Raw genomic sequence first — 24,728 nt, 5'->3', positions numbered from 1 at the left:
CATATCTGGTGTCACAATAGCTTAAGCGTGCATTTAAAAACAATTTTTATTTTCACTGTAATAGATTAATTAGCAGTTAGTTGTCTGCAAGCGTCTGTGTGTCAGGCCAACAGCGTGTACTCTGCCAGTGTGCACAGTGCCACTCATATCTTGTGGCACAATAGCGTGCATTTAAAAACCCACAAACTTTTTTTTCACTGTAATAGATTGAATAGCAGTTAGTTGTCTGCAAGCGTCTGTGTGTCAGGCGCACAGTGGACACTGTGCCCATTTGCCCAGTGCCACCAGTCATATCTGGTGTCACAATAGCTTAAGCTTGCATTTAAAAACATTTTTTTTTCACTGTAATAGATTGAATAGCAGTTGCCTGCCTGCCAGCTTCTATGTCAGGCTCACAGTGGATACTGTGCCCACTTGCCCAGTGCCACCACTCATATCTGGTGTCACAATAGCTTAAACTTGCATTTAAAAACCAACATTTTTTTTTCACTGTAATAGATTGAATAGCAGTTAGTTGTCTGCAAGCGTCTGGGTGTCAGGCCTTCAGCGTGTACTCTGCCAACCTCTGGAAGTGCACTTTGCCACTCATATCTGCTGTCACAATAGCGTGCCTTTAAAAAGCAAAAAAGTTTTTCACTGTAAGCTAATAGCAGTCAGTGGACTTCAAGTGGGTGTCAGGCCTTTAGCGTGTACTCTGCCAACCTCTGCAAGTGCACTTTGCCACTCATATCTGGTGTCACTATAGCGTGCCTTTAAAAAGCAAAAAAGTTTTTCACTGTAAGCTAATAGCAGTCAGTGTCCTTCAAGCGGGTGTCAGGCCTTCAGCGTGCACTTTGCCACTCATATCTGGTGTCACAATAGCGTGCCTTTAAAAAGCAAAAAAGTTTTTCACTGTAAGCTAATAGCAGTCAGTGTACTTCAAGTGGGTGTCAGGCCTTCAGCGTGTACTCTGCCAACCTCTGCAAGTGCACTTTGCCACTCATATCTGGTGTCACAATAGCGTGCATTTAAAAACAAAAAACTTGTTTCACTGTTATAGATTGAATAGCAGTTAGTTGTCTGCAAGCGTCTGTGTGTCAGGCGCACAGTGGATACTGTGCCCACTTGCCCAGTGCCACCACTCATTTCTGGTGTCACAATAGCTTAAGCTTGCATTTAAAAACATTTTTTTTTTCACTGTAATAGATTGAATAGCAGTTAGTTGTCTGCCAGCTTCTGTGTCAGGCTCACAGTGGATACTGTGCCCACTTGCCCAGTGCCACCACTCATATCTGGTGTCACGATAGTTAAGCTTGCATTTAAAAACATTTTTTTTTTCACTGTAATAGATTGAATAGCAGTTAGTTGTCTGCCAGCTTCTGTGTCAGGCTCACAGTGGATACTGTGCCCACTTGCCCAGTGCCACCACTCATATCTGGTGTCACGATAGCTTAAGCTTTTCACCCATTGATACTGTGTTAAATCTTCCGCAGTAAGTGCCCGAAAAGCCTCATTTGCTTTTCCTGATAGTTTTCCAGCCAGAATAGTAACCCATTGGTCTGGTGGTACCTGGTGTAGTGAGCACTGCCTCTCAAAATCAGCCAAATATCCATCAATTTCTTCCTCATTTACTACAAAAGCTTTAAATGCAGTGAACGGTATTTTCTTCCCTGTAGCAGCGGGTGGGGGAGTAGGAACTGCATGTGTAATGGCTTGTCTAGCTCTTACCAGTTCCGTTTCTTGTCTCCTCTTAGTTTCTATTTCCTTCTTTGCTTCCCGGAACAGCTGGTTTATTAGTTCCGTGGACGTTGCTGGATAGAAGGCTAATCTCCGGTGTACAATAGCAGTATGTACATCGTCCTCGCTGACATGTGCAATAGGTTCAGTTACCTCCATGGACCTATGCATTTCGTCCAGCTCCAGCAGGTCAGCTATCAGCTTACTCCGTGGTCTGTTACTGGCACTCCTACCACGACTCTCCAATAAATCTTTTAGTGTGGGTCTTTTCAGCTTGGCATACTGAGACTCCATTCAGCACTTGCTCCTTGGATAAAAGGACCATCCCACCGCTGCCAACCAATGTAACGGCTAACCAGGTAGTGAGAGGGTATCAGCCGTTGGAGACGTTCTTTTCCCTACAAGCTGCTGTGGAGAAGTAAAGCTGGTGTAATCCCATCCACGATATCCAGAGCGAGAGTCAGGTTCAGCTGTAAAAAGGAGCAGAATAATATTTCCAAATAATCCCCTTCCAAGAACAAGACGAGGCTACGTTTTGAAGGGTCAAAAAGAACTGAGGACTGGAACACCCAGCCTGCTTTTTATTACAACTGCATACAAAAAGAACACACCCAGGGGGAGGCATAAAATCACCAATCATGTACATGGTACAACCCACACATCCCCTCCCCTCAGATAAACAGTTAACATAATTATACTGTACATGTTTTTATCAAAGTTCTGGATGTACCCCAAAACCAAGAGGTACCCCTTTAAATCCGGCACCGCTTGATAGCTCCTATTCAGGGGAGCAACATATCTGAAAATCAGTCCATTCGGATGAATGGTTCGGGAGTTATTGGGTTCCAAAGTTTTGACCGACCGCACAGGTTCACTAGCCGAAAATAGTTCCATAAGTTTTGGCCTTGTGGTCGGTCTCCATTCATGTATCAAAACCCCACGAAATCCTTGTCATCCACAGTTATACTGGCGTTCGTCGGAATCCCCATATCAAGTTCAATATAACTACCGAACGGCCGGTTGTTCGGTACTTCCAGCACGAAGTTCTGGGCGCATGGAGGTCTCAGCGGTGTTCGCATATTTGCGTGTCCGTTTTTAGTTCCACGTGTTCATGGGCAAACACCGCTGTTCGTGCGCAAGATGGCCGCGAACAAGTGTAAAGTCCCGAAATGGCGGCCACCTATTCAGAGCACAAATGATTCGTGTGGAATCATACGAACGGCTGCATTCACCGGTAATGGCATTTCTCATGCAATATATATACGAATAACTCTTGTTCGGTTATTTTAACAGTCCAGGCATACAGCATAGTTCTGTTACAACCACCGAATAAGAGAAGCATAAAAATCCTCTCAAGCATATGAATGCTGTAGACAGTTGAATAGGAAACCATACGAATAGGTTTACACTCCTAGCAGTGAAACTGGAACAGCATACAATAAATCCTCCCCCAATAATAAGACAACACTTCACTTTGAGGGTTAAGCAGGAACTGAGTGCTGGCACACCCAGCCTGGTTTTTATTACCGTCTTACACATATAAGACCGCCCACAGGGGAGGTATAAAATAGCCAATAGCATAACAGTTGCAACCCACATTTCCCCTCCCCTTAGCCTGAGAGGTAATCCAATTATACATACAGTGTAAAACATACTTTTTACACAATAATTATAACTTCTAAAATATACATGTCACAAACATAAAACATACATTTTCTTAATCAGCATACTTCAAATAGGAACACTCTCAAAAATCGTACAAATCCCTCCAGTAGATAACAAGTTAGCTGGAGGTCCCTTTATGACCGACCGCAATCACATTTTCCTGCCCAAAACAGTTGCATAGATTTGGGCTGTGCGGTCGGTCTATTTCAGGCTGAAAAAATGACTAAGTCCCATTCGAACGAGCGTTAAAATCTTCGTCTCTGCGGCTGCAAAACCATTGTGGGAGAAGGTAAGGCTCAGCGGTGTTCGCGGAACTGTGTAGCCGATTTCAGTTCCATGAATTTGGCTACACATACCGCTGACCGCATGGAATGAACCAAGATGGCCGCGAACACGTGTCTAAGTCCCGAAATGGCGGCCACTTCGACAACTTCGACAGCTTCGACTGTGTCCGAAGTGCCATATAAAAAGTACTAATCCTTCCCCAAAGTATTTAAAGGGCCAGGAACATCATTATATAAATTATGCCCAAATACAGATCTTAAAGGGTCAGTACAGTATAATAGCAGTCCATAAGCCCCAACTCAGTCCCTTAAAGGGCAATATCTCCCAGGGGCCATAATGACTGGGCAGGAGGCGAGCAAGCAGTCCCCTCCAGGAAACTGGGGCAGACTCTGGTGCAGGGTCCAGTCCGCTACAGCCGCCAACTCATTTCCACATGCTCGCTCGTGCATATGGTGACCATCCAGCAGAACATTTGAGTTAACGAGGTGTTGACGAATTAATGAGGTGTCAAGAGCGTTCAACAGGGTTAACAAGCCAAGAGGTAGTTTGGTTGTGGGGAGTATAAAAGGGAAAAAAATGAGACTTAATTCAGTTACCGAACCATAAGGGAAAAACGAACTGCCAGAGGATGCTCAGTGATGGGGTGTCCTGTCAAACCAGAGACACCCCGGGATTGCTGTTAATGGCGGCTGGGCAGGGTAACTCCCGAACAGTGTCTCAGACCTGGACCTGGTTACAGTTTTCTATCTGTAGTTATCACTTATTGTTCTGCCTGTCACTTTAACTGGATTGCAGTGCTCTGCCTGTCACTGTGTCTGGATTGCAGTGTTCTGTCTGTCACTGTGTCTGGATTGCAGTGTTCTGTCTGTCACTGTGTCTGGATTGCAGTGCTCTGCCTGTCACTGTGTCTGGATTGCAGTGTTCTGTCTGTCACTGTGTCTGGACTGCAGTGCTCTCTCTGTCACCATCTGGATTGCAGTGTTCTGTCTGTCACTGTGTCTGGATTGCAGTGTTCTGTCTGTCACTGTGTCTGGATTGCAGTGTTCTGTCTGTCACTGTGTCTGGACTGCAGTGCTCTCTCTGTCACCATCTGGATTGCAGTGTTCTGTCTGTCACTGTGTCTGGATTGCAGTGTTCTGTCTGTCACTGTGTCTGGATTGCAGTATTCTGTCTGTCACTGTGTCTGGATTGCAGTGTTCTGTCTGTCGCTGTGTCTGGATTGCAGTATTCTGTCTGTCACTGTGTCTGGATTGCAGTGCTCTGCCTGTCACTGTGTCTGGATTGCAGTGTTCTGCCTGTCACTGTGTCTGGATTGCAGTGTTCTGTCTGTCACTGTGTCTGGATTGCAGTGTTCTGTCTGTCACTGTGTCTGGATTGCAGTGTTCTGCCTGTCACTGTGTCTGGATTGCAGTGTTCTGTCTGTCACTGTGTCTGGATTGCAGTGTTCTGCCTGTCACTGTGTCTGGATTGCAGTGTTCTGTCTGTCACTGTGTCTGGATTGCAGTGTTCTGTCTGTCACCATCTGGATTGCAGTGTTCTGCCTGTCACTGTGTCTGGATTGCAGTGTTCTGCCTGTCACTGTGTCTGGATTGCAGTGCTCTGCCTGTCGCTGTGTCTGGATTGCAGCATTCTGTCTGTCACTGTGTCTGGATTGCAGTGCTCTGCCTGTCGCTGTGCTTGTTTCACAGTGCTCTGCCTGTTGCTGTGTTTGTTTTGCAGTGCTCTGTCTGTCGCTTCGCCTGGATATGGTGTTATGGTGAGTGGATCTTGTTCTGGATAGATTAGCAGTGTTTGGAAATTCCTGGGGGTCCCTAGATACACTTACCTTTCCGACGTATCCTTCACTAGATTTTCTTGGCGTTGTTTGTCTGTCAGCTGGCAGCTCTGCTCGTAATTATCTCTCATGTACGATTCCCAGGAGAGAAGCGAAGACTCTGCATCATCTTCCATCACCTTTCCTAGAAGAAGACATGGATTAGGAATGACTACACCATGTAGAGCAAGGGTACCCAAAAGGTAGATTCCCAGATATTGTGGAACTACAAGTCCCTTAATGCTTTGCATACTTTTAGAATGACAAAGCAGCATGGAATCTGTAGTTTTAAAACATCTGGTCATCTACCCTGTGATGTGGAGGTTGGTAGTGGATTAAATGAATGATGTGGTTTGTGCTGATACCCAAGGCTACAATTCCGCAAACCACCATCTGTCTGAGGAAAAGTCTAGGCTTCAGAGTTGCTAGGAGTTATTTTTCCAAAGTTCTAATTCATCCTGCTGTTAAAATACCCATGTGTTCATCTTCAACACTACTCGTGTTTGTCGGTAAACTAAAATCATCAACTGGGCTAGAATCTTCTCACCAACAAGACATTGTGGATCCTACCGTTTGAGGATTTTAGAAATATTGCTCTGTGCATAATAAAGTATATATTAACTCTATCAATCAATAACCAACTGATCAATCACTGGCTGTTATTTTATATATATCTAAATACAATAACTTTCTCCATAAGTTTATATTTACAGACATTTGTTCTACATATATTGTCTGAGCACAGATCAGATCATGCATGTGGCACACTCACTGAGTGACTTGTGATTCTTCATGGCATTTGTGCAGCAAACATTTTTATAAAGAAGGTAGACATGACTAAAGAGGATCAATGGTGGCGGGGCAGTAGGACGCTCGTTATATTCCCTAATAAGTCCAAAGCGATAGAATTTCCAGATCTGGTCAGCACGACTCTCCACATCTCCAAATGTGTAACTGTAGAGGAGAGAAAAGCATAAGGTAGAAATATAAAAATGATTTTATCATACAACCACTTGGATGAATGTAAAACTGATCAATGAAACATGGGAAAGGACTACCTTCCCTTCCAAGCATATATATATTAAAGGATACAAGTGTAACATTTGTTTTAAACATGGGATGAATATAAAGCACAGATTAAAAGAGACACCAATACAACTTTCATTTATTTATTGGGTTTCAGCCTCATTAAGGCGACACTCATGGCACAATAACAAGTTGACCGAAATGAAGTTGTTATGGAGCCTTAAGGTCCCTGGCACCAGCTTATCTTTGGGGGTTAAACTGTTAGATGAGAGATAAACCCCAAAAGTCTTCAAAATAGAAGAAAGGTCCAGTCACTCCAATGTACAAATCAGGCAAATTTATTGAACCAACTCCAGCACAACGTTTTAACCTACACGGTCTTTGTCAAGGGACAGAGTGCAGTTCCACACCCTACCATAACTACTTCAGTTTTTTTTTTTTTACCAGACAGCTCTGCCCCCGAACTTCTGTCAAACAGGAAGCCTCGCACAGATATATCATTGATAGTCAGTCTATCAAAAGCTCTCTATTCACAAAACAGAGTAAAAACCGTATGAAGTTGAAACCTTGTTCTACAAGACTTGGGCAGATCACCAGAACGATCACCTCACATTGTTGCCCTTCTCAAGGTAATGAAGCGATTACCATTGCAACGATAAACTGCACTGACATTTTGTTTGTAGTTGCAGCCTAGAGGAGACTAGTTTTCTGTTGTAGGAAGGTCTCACTCACACTAGCTTAAGGTGCGAAGGGTGGATTCCTATGTTACAAAATCATCTATTCTGTAAGCATTTTGACAGGCAGGAAATTAGTTAATTCTATGAAGTCATCGTCATTATAAATGATTTCACTCAAGAAATGTAAATTCTTATCTTGGAATGTAGAGGATCCAACTCTCCGATAAGTTGAAAGACGACTCCTATTTAGTGAACTTATTTCTCAACACATCAACCACACATGCCTTTTTTAGTTGAACTTTTAAAATACCGTAATCCACAGAGTAATAAAATCGCTGGTATCGCCAAATAATCCACACATGAGATAAGGCTTAATGCTGGAACAAGACTGATTTATTAAGAAACAGAGCACACAATTTATACAGTACATAATTCCTCCTCTGGGCCAGGCTAGATAATTGGGTTTGAGCACTTATCAAACTCAATTATCTAGTGGCCAGAAAAGTAAAAATGTTTCACAATTATTGGAAACATACTTTATACATAACAGATCAACATATCCATGTGTAGCTGAGGGTGATGTGAGCAACATATCCAAATTTCATGAGAATCCAATCGGTAGTTTTGGAGTTATACCGTGTGAAAGTTTGACCGGCTCACCATGAGGTTGTAGCCAACTCAGAGTTCCATGAAATCAGTAGTGTGAGCCGGTGTCCGTTCAGATGAAAGTTGCACAAAAACCCCCATAGATATCAGGTAGCTGGTTACATGAGAGTGCTCCCCTCATTCGGTAGATTGAAATTCCTGAACGTCATTCGTGTGCAATTCGTGTAAATGGGTCAGACGGGACTTCCATGGGGGACCGGGTATTGCTGGAGAGCATGCCAAAATTAGTTCCGGGTGCTCAACGCCTAAGTCCCGCTGGCCGGCTGTTCGGTAGTTTAAGATGGCCGCCATCAATTGTTCTCGACACGTGTTCGTGTCCCGAAATGGCGGCCACCCAGGGGCACTCAATTAGCTTGTGGTTTTGTGCAATAACACAGGATTCTACATTTTAATTGCTACCCGGGGTGTTCCTCATTCGGTAAAATAGGGATTTAGATGAATAGAAAGTAAGAATGAACTAGTAATAAAGGAAATAAATCCAACGAACAAAGTAGCAGGGAGGGAAAGTACCCAATGCATGGAGGGTGATTCTTCACATAGATTATCTGATGTGTAGCGTATACTGCATTTTTTTTTTAATTGCTATAGGCAATTAATCAAACCACATTCTCAGATGCACAAAGTAGATACAGATAGATACACATCACTATTGGCACTAGCAACCCAAGAACTGATGATTATCTGACATTATAATTGCCCTAAGAGTTATTAGTAGACTATTACATGAGTGAAGGCAGTAGGAGAAGTGTATAGACTACCATAAGAGCAGAAAATAAAAAAATAATGGCATCGGACTCAGCAACAAAAGTATAACCAAAATCCCAATGTATACCGGGCAAAGCAAGCGGACATGAGTCCCACCAGTTAGCCCATCTCAGCCTATGCCTGCAAGAGGCAGTACACAGTCCTGCAGTACAGGACACAGGCTGCCATCTAATTTCCCTTCGGCATCTCAGCCTCCCTGCTTGTCTCAGTGTTAGCTTGCAGTGAGATCCACCTTGCTTCGGCTCCACTTCCATGCTCGGTCCCTCTCCATGACGAGAGCTGTAGACCAATGATGGGGACTGTAACGAACGCCTTGTCTTTTGTATACTCCATTCATTCGTATACTCCCGAAATGCTAGGGACTTAGTGATTATAGCCCATTCGCATATGTAGCGGAACGCTGGTCTCTCACAGACTATTTCCGCTGGTAGTACAGGTATGGCTCAGGAACAGGTAGTAACCCCAGGAGAAACATCCACAGTAATAGAATAATCCAACAGCGTAGCAAGCACAATCAGCAATACAATCCAATAATATCCCATCACCTTTCCCAATAACTGACACACAGTATCAGGAGCAGAACTGAACTTTTATTCCACAACCCCTGCTTTAATGCCTCTCTCCCACTGCAAGGGAGACACCAGCCCAAACTTTCCAGCCCAAACCAGTTCCAACTAGTCTGGCAGTGTGCCTGGGACAATGCCCTGCTGGAGAACAATGGGACAGGAAACGGGGGAGGGTACACCTTCCTATACCCAGTCTATACACAGTCTAATAGAAGTCCATACACTGTGCTTAAAGGGCCAGTAGCCGCATAATAAAAATCCATTATGCCCAAATATGTTCTCAAAAGTGCCCTTCGCCACTTTGTCCTGGAGAGGCCTGCTTGCCGGCCTCCTCCCCTGCGACTATGGCCCCTGAGAGATTGTACCCTCTTAAACCAGAATTTGGGCTTATGGACTTTTATTGGACTGTGTACGGCCCTTTAAGAACCGTCTGTGGGCACATTGTGAGTCTGGTGAACAATGCCCCTTTAAGACTATGGCCCCTGGAAGATATTGCCTGTTAAAGACTCTTTTAGCAGATTGGATTTTAAAAGACTCTTGCTTCCCCTTTAAATTATATTGGAGCAGTTCTGCAGCTTTAAATTGGCACTTCGAACAAGGTCAGCGGTATGTGTAGCCAAATTCATGGAACTGAAATCGGCTACACATTTCAATGAACACCGCTGACCCTTACCTTCTCCTACACTCCGTTTTCAGCTGTAGAGACTAAGTCCCGTTCGGCAGTTTGAACTCACTGCTATACTAAGCTAAAGGCAATTGACCGACCGCACAGCTCAAATCTATGGAACGGATTTGGGCAGGAAAATGTGCCTGCGGTCAGTCACAAAGGACTTCCGACTAACTTTTGAACTAATGGAAGGATTTGCATGATTTTTGAGTATGTTCATATTTCAAGTATGCTGTAACGGATCCACTGGCACCCCGACTGGGTACCTCCGTTAAAGGATGCTCCTAGCGCTTCCAGAGGACTCCAAGCACTCCACCAGACACCATAAGCACCGCAGGCTGCAGCTATCTCCCTTCAGAATGAAGCAGGAACAAGCTCTTACAAGAGCTCAGTGATTATAGCAAGGGAATATGCCTAGCATAGCAATCCCTTGTAGCAGGTTCCCCCAATAAGAGACAGGACTCAAGTTGAGGGTAAAAATAGAACTCTCTGGCTGCTAGCTTGCAGCCCTTTTTATTAGGTGCTCCCATGAAGGGGAGGGACACACACAGTAACGTACATTAACCAATCACACAATAGTTACATCCCACACATAGCCCTCCCCTCTACCTGTAAACTAATTATCTGTACACACAGGAAAATACAATTATCATAGGTAGGGAAAATAAAGTTTTTACACAACATTCATAACTCCCAAAATATACATCACATTCGCATAAAAATACATATTCACAATCAATCCATTCAGGGGAACAACATACTCAAAAATCATACGAATTGGACCAGGGGTTCAAAAGTTAGTACAAATGTGCATTTGACCTTCTGGAAGCATGGTTTTACAGGGCCCTCTATCCTGGAGACAATGGGGGGAAGTAATCCAATTATCCAGGACTAGAGGCAGACTCCATTAACCACATGGTTGCAAAACGACATAAAACACTTTAAAATACATAAAGTCACATTTTACACATAACACACAGACATTTCACATATCCCCAGATAGCTCAGGTCTGAGTGCACATTATTAGGTGAATGGCACTCAGACCAACCGAATACAGTTTAATCGCCATGGAGCCAAAGTCTTTAATCACACGAATAGGCTCCATGGCATAGCTATCTGGGTTACCACAGCTCACACAGGGCAAGTACCAAATGACCCCACTGTATTTAAAGGGCCAGAATGAGTGACATACACTCTGGTATGGCCGAATACTGTTTTTAAAGGGCCCAATCTCCCAGGGCCATAGTCCAAAGGCAGCAGGCGGGCAGCCAGGCTTCTCCAATGCAATGTGGCGAGATTGCTCTCGTCACATATGCTGATTATGAAGATTGGATGTGTGGTTTTAAAGTTATAGTACATGTAATAAAACTGTATTTTTCCTGCTTGGGATAATTATGTTAACCCATTTTGCACCATAATTATATCACAGGCAGAGGGGGAGGATTTTGTGTATAATTGCTGGGAGTGTTTTTCTGTAATGTACGTGTGTTATTGGTTGTTCTGAAAAACCCCATGGGTGGTCCTATGTAGGGAAAACCTGCATAAAAGAAGGCCCTTTGGTGCCAAGTAAAACAGATCTTCTTGACCCTCAATACATAGCCTTGTCTCGTTATTAGAGGGAAATGCAATATCACACTGGGGATTGCTATGCTCTGCATACTCCCTTGAGCTTTAATCACTTAGCTCTTTTAAGAGCTTGTTCCTGATACGCTCTCCTGGAGGAGAGGTCTTTCCCCACACAGTCCTGGAGGACAGAAGCTGATCCAGGGTGGACGGAAGATGGCGAGACTCCAGTTAAGCTACGGCGGTTGTGGAGTCTGCGGTGGTTGTGGTGTCCGGTGCGGTGCTTGTGGTCCTCGGCGCAAGCTAGAAAGCGCCCCTCAACGGAGGGTACTCGGTCGGAGTACAGTGAGCTCCGTTACAATCCCAGGGACCGTAGTCACAGGGCAGGAGGTGGACAAGCATCCCCCTCCAAAAACTCATGGCAAACTCCTTTAAAGGGGCGAGTTTGCTAAATATCTCCCCTTTCCCGTTGAGACTATCCAGACTCCAGATCTCCAATCGGTCTAGTGCCCTGATAGTCGGCCGGCCTTTCTCACAAGGTGTAGTTGTCCAGATGGCCTCCTGCCACATGAGCCCAGTTGTAGATACATTTTCTAGTGGGAAGGCAACCAGGGCGCCCTCTCCCCTAGTTAGACAAAGTTGTTGCTGGGGGTAGCGAGTGCTATTTCCCCCCTCTGGACCTGGTGGGTAGAGGCCAGCGGCACTCTGCCCTGTAGTCATTGGCCCTACTGGTTTGGTTGGTGGGTCGTCAGGCCCCAAAAGGAGGGCAGAGGCTGCCTGCGCTCTGCCCAAATGCCAGCTCTTCTGCTGGGATGGGGTCAGAGGGCGCTACCCCCAGGAGACACCCACCCCCACTGCAAGGGAGACACCCACAATACTTAGTACAGTCACCAATCAGATACATGTTACCTCCCACACATCTCCTCCCCTCTGCCTGTGATACAATTATCTCAACACAATGGACTAACACAATTATCACAGGCAGAAAATATACAGTTTTTACACACATGCTGTAAGATTAAAAATATACATACATTTTCAGAAACGGCATACCTGAAATATAACCACTCAAAAATTAGGTCAATCGGTTCAGGGGTTAAAAAGTTAGGTGGAGGTCCCTTTAGGACCACTGAAGCATGGCTTTCCAGCCCAAACTTTCCAGCCAAAGCCAGTTCCAACTAGTCTGGCAGTGTGCCTGGGACAATGCCCTGCTGGAGAACAATGGGACCGGAAACGGGGGAGGGTACACCTTCCTATACACAATCTATACACAGTCTAATAGAAGTCCATACACTGTGCTTAAAGGGCCAGTAGCCGCATAATAAAAATCCATTATGCCCAAATAGGTTCTTAAAAGGTGTGACAGACCCATCTGTATGGACTAAAGATTGCTGGTTCATCTGTTTGTGTAACGGACCGTTTCAGCATAAAAGGGGAAAAATCCGTTTAGGCGATAATCCCCTTTAGATAGACCAGCAGCTACCATAAGCACCAACTTCCCGAACTCCCAAACTGCACGAATTCACCAACTCTCGAACAGCAGACACACTAACCCTGGAAGCAGCCGAACAGGAAAAGCAATATGAACAGCTTACACTCCTGGCAGTCGGCATACAGTCCCCTTTTGTCAGGATCGGGACAGGGATCCAACACGCAGAGTACAAAGAGTGGAAAAGTACGTATACCGGGCCTTAGAATGGCCGGACTAACGTACCGAGAGTAATAAAGAATAGTCAGAGACAAGCCGAGGTCGAGGGAACGAGAAGACAGATAAGCGAGGGACAAGCCGGGTCAAGGGATAACAGAGAAGCAGGAAAGTACAACAAGCCGAGTCAAAACCAAATAGAGCAAACGAGAATACCAGAGCACTGAGTGACTAGACAAGCTAGAACCACGACAGGGCAATGAGCTGAAGGGAGAAGTAAGCTTAAATACCCTGGCTCCGGATGGTAAGCACGCCTCTGACAAGTACCGATTGGATATCGGACACTTGAGTGACAGGTCGCTCGTGATAGCGTCATGACGTCACGTATTGAGCGTCCTGCTAGAAAAGGACGTGGATTCCTCGCGGCCGGTGTTTAAGTGACTGGATGAACCGCGAGGAACGGAAGGAGCAGCTCGCCTGGACGGATAAACCACCAAGTCTCTACCTCCCTTAGAGGTAGAGGCCTCAGGTACCCTGACAGTACCCCCCCTCTCAGATACGCCCACCGGGCGGAAGGAACCGGGGCGAGATGGGAAGCGGAGGTGAAATGCTCTGCGAAGGCGAGAAGCATGAACGTCCTCCTGAGGTACCCAACTCCTCTCCTCAGGACCATATCCCCTCCAGTTGACCAGATATTGCAATTTTCCCCTCGAAATTCTGGAATCAATGATGGAGCTGACCTCGTACTCCTCCCGACCCTCTACCTGAACAGGACGAGGTGAGGAAACCTTAGAGGAGAATTTGTTGCAAATAAGAGGTTTCAACAAGGAGACATGAAATGAGTTAGGAATGCGTAAGGCAGGTGGCAGAGCCAGGCGATACGCAACCGGATTGATACGAGTGAGAACCCTGTAAGGACCTATGTAGCGAGGAGCAAATTTCATAGATGGAACTTTTAGGCGAACATTCTTAGTACTCAACCATACCCTATCCCCAGGGACAAAAACAGGAGCCGCTCTTCTATGCTTGTCAGCGTGTCTCTTGAACAACGAGGAACTATGTAACAGAATTTGCCGAGTCTGATCCCATAATTTCTTCAAGTTGGCGACATGATCATCAACCGACGGTATCCCCTGAGAAGAGGAAACCGAAGGAAAAATCGAAGGATGAAAGCCATAGTTCAAGAAGAAAGGGCTAGAGCGAGTTGAATCGCAAACAAGGTTATTGTGTGCGAACTCCGCCCAAGGAATCAGACCGACCCAATCGTCCTGGTGTTCGGAAACAAAGCAACGCAGATATTGTTCGATCTTTTGATTGGTACGTTCAGCAGCTCCGTTAGACTGAGGGTGATAGGCAGAGGAAAAGTTCAATTTGATGCCCATTTGAGAACAAAAGGATCTCCAGAAACGTGAGACAAATTGAGAGCCTCTATCAGAAACAATCTCCGAAGGAATCCCATGTAGACGAAAAACCTCTCTCGCAAAAATCTCCGCCAATTCAGGAGAAGTCGGAAGTTTAGGTAATGGCACGAAATGAGCCATCTTAGTAAATCTATCCACCACCGTGAGAATAACAGTCTGTCTCTTGGAAGCAGGCAAATCAACGATAAAGTCTATGGACAAGCAGGACCAAGGTCTCTCAGGAATGTCCAAGGGGTGTAACAGGCCACATGGAGAAGCATGAGGTAGTTTAGTCTTGGCACAAGTTTCACAAGCTGCGACGAACTCCTCAATATCTTTTCGAAGTGAAGGCCACCAGAAATCCTTGGATATCAGAGAGTATGTCTTGCGAATACCAGGATGACCAGCTACTTTACTTTCGTGAAAACATTGTAAGAGCTCCAGTTGAAGTTCAGGAGGAACAAAGTTTCTTCCCTCAGGAGTGTTTCCGGGAGCTAGATGTTGCGACTTCAAGATCTGGTCAAGTAGCGGGGAATGAATCTTGAGACTGGTATTAGCAATAATATTGCATTTGGGTACAATGGAGGACATAAGTGGTTCAACTGAAGCAGAGGGCTCATATTGGCGAGATAGCGCATCGGCTTTAGAATTCTTTGACCCAGGTCTGTAAGTCAGAACGTAATTGAAATGGGTAAGAAACAACGACCAACGAGCCTGCCTGGAGGACAAACGCTTGGCCTCTCCGATATAAGACAAATTTTTGTGGTCAGTTAGAATGGTAACAGGATGTAATGTACCCTCCAATAAATGTCTCCACTCTTTCAAAGCCTTGATAACCGCTAGTAATTCTCTGTCACCAATGTCATATCTGCTTTCAGTACCGGTCAATTTTTTAGAGAAAAATCCACATGGATGTAATGGTTTATCAACACCCAACCTTTGAGATAGGACAGCACCTAAACCAGTCTCCGATGCGTCTACCTCAAGTAGGAAAGGCAGAGAAGTGTCGGGGTGAACTAAAATCGGGGCGGAAGCGAAAAGCTCCTTGAGAGTTTTGAACGCAAGGAGAGCTTCAGTAGTCCAATTCTTAGTATCAGCCCCCTGTTTGGTCATATTAGTGATAGGTGCGATAATGGAAGAATAGCCCTTAATAAAGCGCCTATAATAATTAGAAAAACCAATAAATCTCTGTACGGCTTTAAGACCTTTGGGTAAAGGCCACTCTAGAATGGATTGGAGCTTATCCGGATCCATCTTAAATCCCTCCCCAGAAATCACATAGCCGAGAAAGGTTACCTGGGTTTGATCAAAGCTACATTTCTCCAACTTGCAGTACAAGCCATGCTGGAGAAGCTTGTGCAAAACCCTCCTGACTTGCTTGTGATGAGTCTCAATCTCACTAGAATGAATGAGTATATCATCTAGGTATACAATGACGCAATCTTGCTGAAATTCCCTAAGAACCTCATTTATCAGATCCTGGAATACAGCTGGCGCATTGCATAACCCAAAAGGCATAACAGTATATTCATAGTGACCATATCGAGTATTGAATGCCGTCATCCACTCATGTCCCTGCTGGATTCTCACCAAGTTATATGCCCCTCTGAGGTCTAACTTGGTGAAAATTGTAGAGCCCTTCAAACGATCGAAGAGTTCGGTGATCAAGGGAATCGGGTAGGCATTTTTAATGGTTATCTTATTTAGGCCTCGATAGTCAATACAAGGTCTCAAAGAACCATCCTTCTTTTTAACAAAAAAAAATCCAGCCCCGGCAGGGGAGGAGGACCTCCTAATGAATCCCTTGTCTAAATTTTCGTGAATATACTCCTCTAGAACTGAGTTCTCCTTCGTAGACAACGGGTATACATGACCTCTGGGCGGCATGGTACCAGGAAGTAAATTAATTTTACAATCAAAGGACCTGTGTGGGGGTAAGGTATCGGCTTTCTTTTTGTCAAATACAGCCTTTAAATCTAGATACTGAGACGGAATTTGTGTCTCTGTAGGATTGTCAGAGTTAGCCGATGTGTTGGTCAAGCCGAGAGGTGAGACCTTCCGTAAGCATTTCTCTTGACAATTCTGTCCCCACGAAACTATCTCCCCTGACTCCCAATTAATAATAGGGTTATGTCTCCTCAACCAGGAGTACCCCAGAACTATGGGAATAGACGGAGAAGAAATGAGCAGTAAGGATATGTCCTCTCTATGTAGGATGCCAACAGTTAAGTTAATCGGTATGGTCTCATGGAAAATAACAGGCTCAAGTAACGGTCTACCATCGATGGCCTCAACAGCCAGTGGTGTCTCTTTTAACTGGGATGGAATAGCATGCTTGGCAGCAAAACCCTGATCTATAAAGCTCTCAGCAGCTCCAGAATCGATTAGTGCCATAGTCTTAACTACTCCCTTTTCCCACTTTAAAGAAACGGGCAACAGAAGCCTGAGCTCTTTGTAGTTGTGAATAGAGGACAAAGTAGAAACACCCAAGGCCTGTCCTCTAAAGGAACTTAGGTGCGAGCGTTTCCCGAACGATTGGGACAATTTAGGCGTAAATGGCCTCTGACTCCACAATACATACATAAACCCTCCCTTCTCCTGTACTGTCTCTCCCTCTCTGTGAGATGAGTACTGCCTATCTGCATAGGTTCAGGAATACGTAAGTCCTCGAACTCAGAATTTTGAAAGGTAGGCGCTAGTTTAAAGGAGGGTCTACGGGTCCTATCTCGAGTGTTCTGCCTCTCTCTTAAGCGTTCATCAATACGAGATATAAAAGAGATTAAATCCTCCAAATTTTCAGGGAGTTCTCTAGTAGCGACCTCGTCAAGAATTACATCTGATAACCCATTCAGAAATACATCTATATAAGCCTGTTCGTTCCACTTAACTTCTGCCGCCAAGGACCTGAACTCTAGTGCATAATCCACAAGTGTTCGATTGTCCTGTCTAAGGCGCAACAGTAATCTAGCTGCATTGACCTTTCTACCAGGAGGGTCAAAAGTTCTTCTAAACGCAGCTACAAAGGCATTATAATTATAGACTAGTGGATTATCGTTCTCCCATAAAGGATTGGCCCATCTCAAAGCTTTTTCAATGAGTAAAGTAATAACAAATCCAACCTTCGCTCTATCTGTAGGATAAGAGCGGGGTTGTAATTCGAAATGGATGCTAATCTGGTTCAGAAAGCCACGACACCTCTCCGGTGACCCGCCATAACGTACTGGTGGGGTAATACGGGAAGAAGCACCTACAGTGGCTACCTCTAGACCTGAGACTGCAGGAGAAATAGACGGAGTACGTGTCTCCTCAGGTGGATTACTAGCACGAGACAAAAGTGCCTGTAGTGCCAAAGCCATCTGATCCATCCTATGCTCCATGGCGTCAAACCTGGGATCCGAAGAACCAAGCTGACTGTTTGTACCTGCAGGATCCATTGGCCCTGTCGTAATGTCAGGATCGGGACAGGGATCCAACACGCAGAGTACAAAGAGTGGAAAAGTACGTATACCGGGCCTTAGAATGGCCGGACTAACGTACCGAGAGTAATAAAGAATAGTCAGAGACAAGCCGAGGTCGAGGGAACGAGAAGACAGATAAGCGAGGGACAAGCCGGGTCAAGGGATAACAGAGAAGCAGGAAAGTACAACAAGCCGAGTCAAAACCAAATAGAGCAAACGAGAATACCAGAGCACTGAGTGACTAGACAAGCTAGAACCACGACAGGGCAATGAGCTGAAGGGAGAAGTAAGCTTAAATACCCTGGCTCCGGATGGTAAGCACGCCTCTGACAAGTACCGATTGGATATCGGACACTTGAGTGACAGGTCGCTCGTGATAGCGTCATGACGTCACGTATTGAGCGTCCTGCTAGAAAAGGACGTGGATTCCTCGCGGCCGGTGTTTAAGTGACTGGATGAACCGCGAGGAACGGAAGGAGCAGCTCGCCTGGACGGATAAACCACCAAGTCTCTACCTCCCTTAGAGGTAGAGGCCTCAGGTACCCTGACACCTTTCCCCCAAGAAAGAGACACACTCCAGCTTCAGGGTTAAACAGCAACAACACTGATTTATTCACACACAGGCTTATATGAGATTCTCCCATGCAAGGGAGGGGTTTACAGTACACCAATCCAGTTTAAGGTACAACCCACACATCTCCTCCCTCCAACATATCTGTTAACACAATTAACAGGGACATATTTTTACCCAAGTTTTGGATGTACCCTAAATACTTGGGGTACATCCACAAATCTCCAGATAGCCCTAGTCTGGAGAGACAACATATGTTAAAATCAGCCCATTCGGATAAACGGTTCGGGAGTTATGGGACTTTAAAGTATTGACCGACCGCATGGGTAAAGTATCCGAAAACAGTTCCATGCATTTTGGCCCTGCGGTCGGTCACAAACAAGTGAATGAAACAGACGAATTGTCTGTGTTATAGAGACTAAGGGGGATTCGTATGAATCCCCTAGTTCGTACGTTTCTTTCTACCGAACGGCGGGCCGTTCGGTAGTTTCCCCACGAAATCCTGGAAGTCTGGAGGTCTCAGCGGTGTTTGCCTAGTCGAATGTCCGATTTCAGTTCCAGACACTCGACGGCAAAACACCGCTGTTCGGTAGTTAAAGATGGCCGCCGCCACGTGGTTGTTTCCCGAATGGCGGCCACCCAAAGGACACAGAACACATTACATGGATTGCCAATTACCTGTTTGCAACATTGTTGCAAACGGTAATTGGAGGCACACTTATTCCTGGGTGGTCTGGTTGTTCGGTAGTCTCACTCAATATAATGAATGGAGTGATTCTACCGAACAATCAGATGAATGCTGCATATATATCACCCAGGTTAAACTTAACACATAATACATATACAATATTACAGGCAGTACACTAGAATATGCTTCCCGGCCTTAAAGGGACAGTAGTCCCAAAAGTCCCAATCTGTTCCTAGATGCTTTTAAAGGGCCGGTAGCAGCAATATACATTATTACATGCCCAAATATAGTTTTTACAGTACAATATGTCCAGGGCCATAGTCGCAGGGCAGGAGGCTAGCAACCAGGCTTCTCCAGTCCACAGTGGCGAAGTTGGTTTCGCCACAGTTTGCCTCTAATTCGTTTGCCTGTCCGTATGCCCAGTTCGTGTGTTTTATAAAGTACCGAACGGACGGCCACCCAGGAGAGAAGTGTGCTGCTGGTTAACCTCTTGGCCCCAATTAGAATGTTGTGGTTAACCGCAGACACCTCTTTATCCCATCCGTATGGGTGGTCGTCGTTCGTATGCCGACCACGAGGCGGCGGCCATTTTGGGACACGCGAAACACCAGCGGTGTTCGGCGAGGATTCTATGGAACTAAAAACGGATACTTTATCAACCGAACACCGCTGAAAACTACCAACCGCCCTTCTATTTCGGCGAGGCATACGTTCGCATGGACTTAGCACAGATAGCCATCCCATGGAGTCATTCGTATACAAAAGACTTGTGAGAGACTTTGACTCCATGGCGATTGAACTGTATACATCGGATCTGAGCGCTATTCGGTAGAAATATGCACTCAGATCCAGGCTATCTGGGGATACGTTACATGAAGCACCTACATTTGGTATTTTCATAATTATGTATTTTAGTGTATTTTTATTGTTATAATCAAAATGGCGATTTGCCTCTATCCCTGGAGATAATTAGGTTTCTTCCCAATTATCTCCAGGATAGAGAGGAGGGATTTATGTTTACACCTAAGCGACTGCGGTTGGCTATTGTACAATAAATGTCCCAGTCTTCCATCTGGTCCCCTAGGGGAGTGTCCACCAGATGGGAGACCTGCATAAATACCGGGCGGGTAGCCCTCAGTAAACAGAATCCTGTTTGACCCTCAAGACAGAGCTTGGTCTCGTTTGTGGGGGGAATTACCACTTGGGAAAGCGCATTTCGTTTGTTTTAGCTGTGGAAGGAGTTCGGCTGATTTTATGTTCGGGAGTTACTGTGTTCCCTTAAACTCCGTTCGGGAGTTTGGCAGTCGGCCGTGTAAAACCTGCATTTCGGGAAAAGGGGATTAACGACTAAACGGCGGTTTCATTTAAAGTGGCGGTGAGTGTCGTAACAAAGGCAATACATCCCAGGGGCCGTAGTCACAGGGCAGGAGGTGGGCAAGCAACCCCCTCCAAAACTCATGGCAAACTCCTTTAAAGGGGCGAGTTTGCTACAGCATTGTACATTGATTTTTATGAAGCATCTTCTTTGTTGTACCATTGAAGCGTTCACACAAGCCGTTAGTCTGGGGGTGGTACGGGGAACTCTGGATTGTCTTGATGCTGCAGAATTTCCACAATTCAGCAGTGAACTAGGTGCCCTGATCCGAGACGATATCCTGTGGAAAACACATTTGAGAGAACACTTGCATCAGCGTCTCAGCCACGGTTTCCGCCTGAATGTTGCTCAAGGCCTTTGGGTATCTGGTAGAGTAGTCCACAATGGTCAGAATGTATTTCTTTCCAGGAGGACTAGAGGTCCTATTGTCACATCCTGTTCTGTTTTGCGGAGATGTCTGGCCTTGGCTTCTGGTATCCAGTACTTTTTTTTTACAATTCTTTTTTAGTTTCTCTGGTTTTCTATTCTATGTCTGGTTTTCTTTATACTGGGTTTTCTGGGTTCATTCCTTTATTCTGTTCCTGGAATTCCCAGCCTCCTGGATTCCTGGATTCCTTTAATTGTTTGTTTTTTGTTGCCACACCCGTTCCTTTACCATTTAATCCTTTTTTGTTTGTCTAGTCCTGCAAGCAGTGGTCTCATTAGCTATGCTCCTTTCTTTGCAGGTAAGTACTGTGTGTATTTTATTGTTTATTTAGTCATGCATTTCTAGGCAGTTAGGACCCACCGTAATTGGAGTACTTTGGCACAGTGGCGGGCTGCATATAACTTGGCCATTTATATATGTCTAAATTTCCAATGTTTTACATATGTCTCCTCTAGTTTTGCCTTGCATCTCTTGTCTTGTTTTTGCATCTCTTGTCTTATTTCGTCTTCCCTGTTCATGTACAGTCCTGTCCTGCCCTGTTCAGGTTTCCCCTCATGTCTTGTTCTGGGTTCTACTATAATGGGTCACCTGGCACCCCGACTAGCTTCCATTGACGGATGCTCCTAGTGCTTCCCGAGGGCTCCAAGTACTCCACTTGACACCATAAGTACTGCTGACCCCCCCGAACTGCCGCAGCTTGGTTGCCATAGCCTACCCACCCTGGACCTAAGACAAGGATCCAGGTTCCAGTGGGTGAACCTCACTTTCCCCAGAGAGTGAAGCAGGAACAGGAACAGGAACTCTTACAAGAGGTTAGTGATTACTCTAGGGAGTATGACGAGCAATCTAGATTGAGGGTGAAGTAGAACTGAAGTTTTAATGGTGCATGTTACGATTGCCTCCGGTCTAGCAGGAGGTTGGATCGTTCGAATATCCTGGCTCCCGAATCAGAGTGTGAGGAACTGACTCTGCTGGGTTTCGAACCCTGGTTTACATGCTGCTAAACCTCTTCCTTACCAGTACACCAGTCTGCCTTTTGCAAATTTACCTGAGATCTGATAACCTTGACTCTACAAGCAATGGTATCAGTGACCACTCTCTTCAGCTGTGTCTGGTCAGGTGTCTGGTTCTTGGCCTATAAAAGCCACTTCCTGTCTGTACTTTTGCCAGATTATTGTGGTTCCTGTACTCTCTAATCAAGCTTGTTCCTGTTTCTCCTACCTGTTGCTGAATTTGGACCGTTTTGACTTTGCTGCTTCTCCTTCCCACTGACCTCGGCTTGCCTCACTACGATTATCATCTTTCTGTTCCAGTCTCCCATCTCTGCTTAAGACCAGAAGGCCACTCAAGGCTCAGGGGCTCAACCACCTGGGTAACGAGTGGCTACCTCTGGAAGAAAACATTGCTGATCTGGCTACTGGACTCCAAAACTTTGTAACATCAATATCATTACACAGAGCGTTGAACGGGGCTGCATTCGGGAGAGACCTGTAAGTGTAGAATCTCTCCTCTAGCTGTAGCACAATTAGGATACCCTTTCCCCACAAAATGAGTCGAGGCTTCGATTTGAGGGTCAAAATCAGAACTGGCTTTACTGACACAGGGCAGCGTTATTTATGCAAACGTTCCCAGGCAACAGGGACAGCCCCCTCTGGACTAGGTGGCAAGTCGGGACAAAACATACAATCAACCAATTACAATGCACTGCATCCTTTGAAATAAGTCCCCTCCCTCCTTGGAGATAATGAATCCAACGGCTAGTGTGTCTCAATTATCCCCAAGGGCCCAAAATCCCACGTGGAATATCCATAAGTGAAAACAGTATAAAATATCCAAATACAAAATTTTACCAGGAATCCTTCACATCCTACCCATCATTACATAGCTCAGGTCTGAGCGCATCATCCATGCGAATAGCGCTCAGACCTCACGAATAACATAGCCAGTCTCTTGGATACAAAGTCTTTCGTGCGGCCATGTTTTCAGCGATGACAATAGGCAGCGGTACCTCGGCGTGATCTTATGGAACTCTTCCCGGCTAGGGTAGCACACGAATCCCCGCTCTCTGTCTGGTTGTTACCACTGTTTGGTATACGAATGTGGACCGCCATGAAGGGGCACTTAACCTGCGGTTAACCGCAACATTCCACCTACTGATTGAGGTCACACGCCTGGTCGTAGGTGGTCCCCGTATACTCGAGAGACGTCAATTAGCCTGCGGTTAACTGCAAACCGCAACTCCCTGGGTGATCAATTGGTGGCCCACTTCACCAGCCGGGTGGTCGGCCGTTCGGTAGTTCCAGAGGTGACCGGGGTTAAGCGGCGGCACACGCCAAGAACTGAGGGGTCCGTCGTTCGTTTGCCGAACCTTTTTTATCAATCTATTCGGGAGTTGGGTATATTTCCGATGTGGCAACAATCTCTTTGTAAAGTATCCAGCTTAACGTAGCTGTAGCAGTTTTATAACAGTAACAGTGTAACAGTGCAGCTGCTCTTTTATACAGTTTCTGCCCACAAGGTTACCGCCCAGGTGGACCCTGTGGAGCATAGGACACAAAGTCACAAAACCAATCAAAACAGTATTGTACAGTTAGACATTCCCAGATAATGTACACTAACCCTCCCCTCTGCTTGTGATACAATTAATAAAGACAATGGGCTAGCTCAATTAAAGGACCACTCTAGTGCCAGGAAAGCATACTCGTTTTCCTGGCACTAGAGTGCCCTGAGGGTGCCCCAACCCTCAGGGACCCCCTCCCTCCCGGCTCTGGAAAGGGGAAAAGGGTTAAAACTTACCTTTTTCCAGCGCTGGGCGGGGAGCTCTCCTCCTCCTCTCCGCCTCCGTTCCTCCCCGTCGGCTGAATGCGCACGCGCGGCAAGAGCTGCGCGCGCATTCAGCCGGTCACATAGGAAAGCATTCATAATGCTTTCCTATGGACGCTTGCGTGCTCTCACTGTGATTTTCACAGTGAGAATCACGCAAGCGCCTCTAGCGGCTGTCAGTGAGACAGCCACTAGAGGATTAGGGGGAAGGCTTAACTAATTGATAAACATAGCAGTTCTCTGAAACTGCTATGTTTATAAAACAATTAGTTAACCCTAGCTGGACCTGGCACCCAGACCACTTCATTAAGCTGAAGTGGTCTGGGTGCCTAGAGTGGTCCTTTAACTATAAACAGAAAAAACACACATTTTTACAAACCCCCAAAAATACCCCATAATACAATGGCGGAACAACATATCCAAAAATCACCCAGATCGGTTCAAGGGTTCAGGAATTTCCTGGAAGTCTTATTTTTGCTCCACTGTGCACATGGTCCCGTGCCCTAAACAGTTCCATACACTCGACGGCAAAACACTGCTGGACAATTTAAGATGGTCGCCGCCACATGTTTGAAAGGGGCATTGTGCTAAGTCCCAATATGCACAAATAGTGTTTTTTAAAAGGCAATACACCCCAGGTGCCATAGTCACAGGGCAAGAGGCTGGCAAGCAGGCCTCTCCAAAACCCAGTGGCGAGGTTACTTTCACCACATCTACTTTCTGTCCTGCTCCGGTTCTGGGTTATTCTAGTCTTGTCTTGTTTTCTTGTTAGGTGCCTGTTTTAGTCTTGCCTTGGATACTTTTCTGCTGCAAAACCACCCTATCCATATCCTGGGAGGTCTGCATATTTTCATCTGCTCCTGGATCCACAGAAGCTGCATCAGGCCACACAAACGCTGGTGCTCAACACCAGGGGGCTTGTGGTTACCCT

At 45.7% G+C, this 24,728-nt stretch overlaps 1 protein-coding gene across 1 annotated transcript in view; it reads right to left on the bottom strand.

Moving 5' to 3' along the window:
- Positions 1 to 24,728, bottom strand: part of LOC134573608 (transient receptor potential cation channel subfamily M member 2-like) — a 447,574-nt gene that overhangs the window by 128,110 nt on the left and 294,736 nt on the right. The window contains exons 23-24 of the mRNA XM_063433396.1: positions 6,252 to 6,433; positions 5,492 to 5,624 (exon numbers count right to left, since the gene is read on the bottom strand). Coding sequence (XP_063289466.1) covers positions 5,492 to 5,624; positions 6,252 to 6,433 — 315 coding nt within the window. The remainder of the gene's footprint in view (positions 1 to 5,491; positions 5,625 to 6,251; positions 6,434 to 24,728) is intronic.

Source organism: Pelobates fuscus, chromosome 1 (assembly GCF_036172605.1).
Source record: "Pelobates fuscus isolate aPelFus1 chromosome 1, aPelFus1.pri, whole genome shotgun sequence".
Classification (NCBI taxonomy): domain Eukaryota; kingdom Metazoa; phylum Chordata; class Amphibia; order Anura; family Pelobatidae; genus Pelobates; species Pelobates fuscus.
Note: the sequence above shows the minus strand (reverse complement) of the source record. Positions and strands in the feature narration are given on the sequence as shown.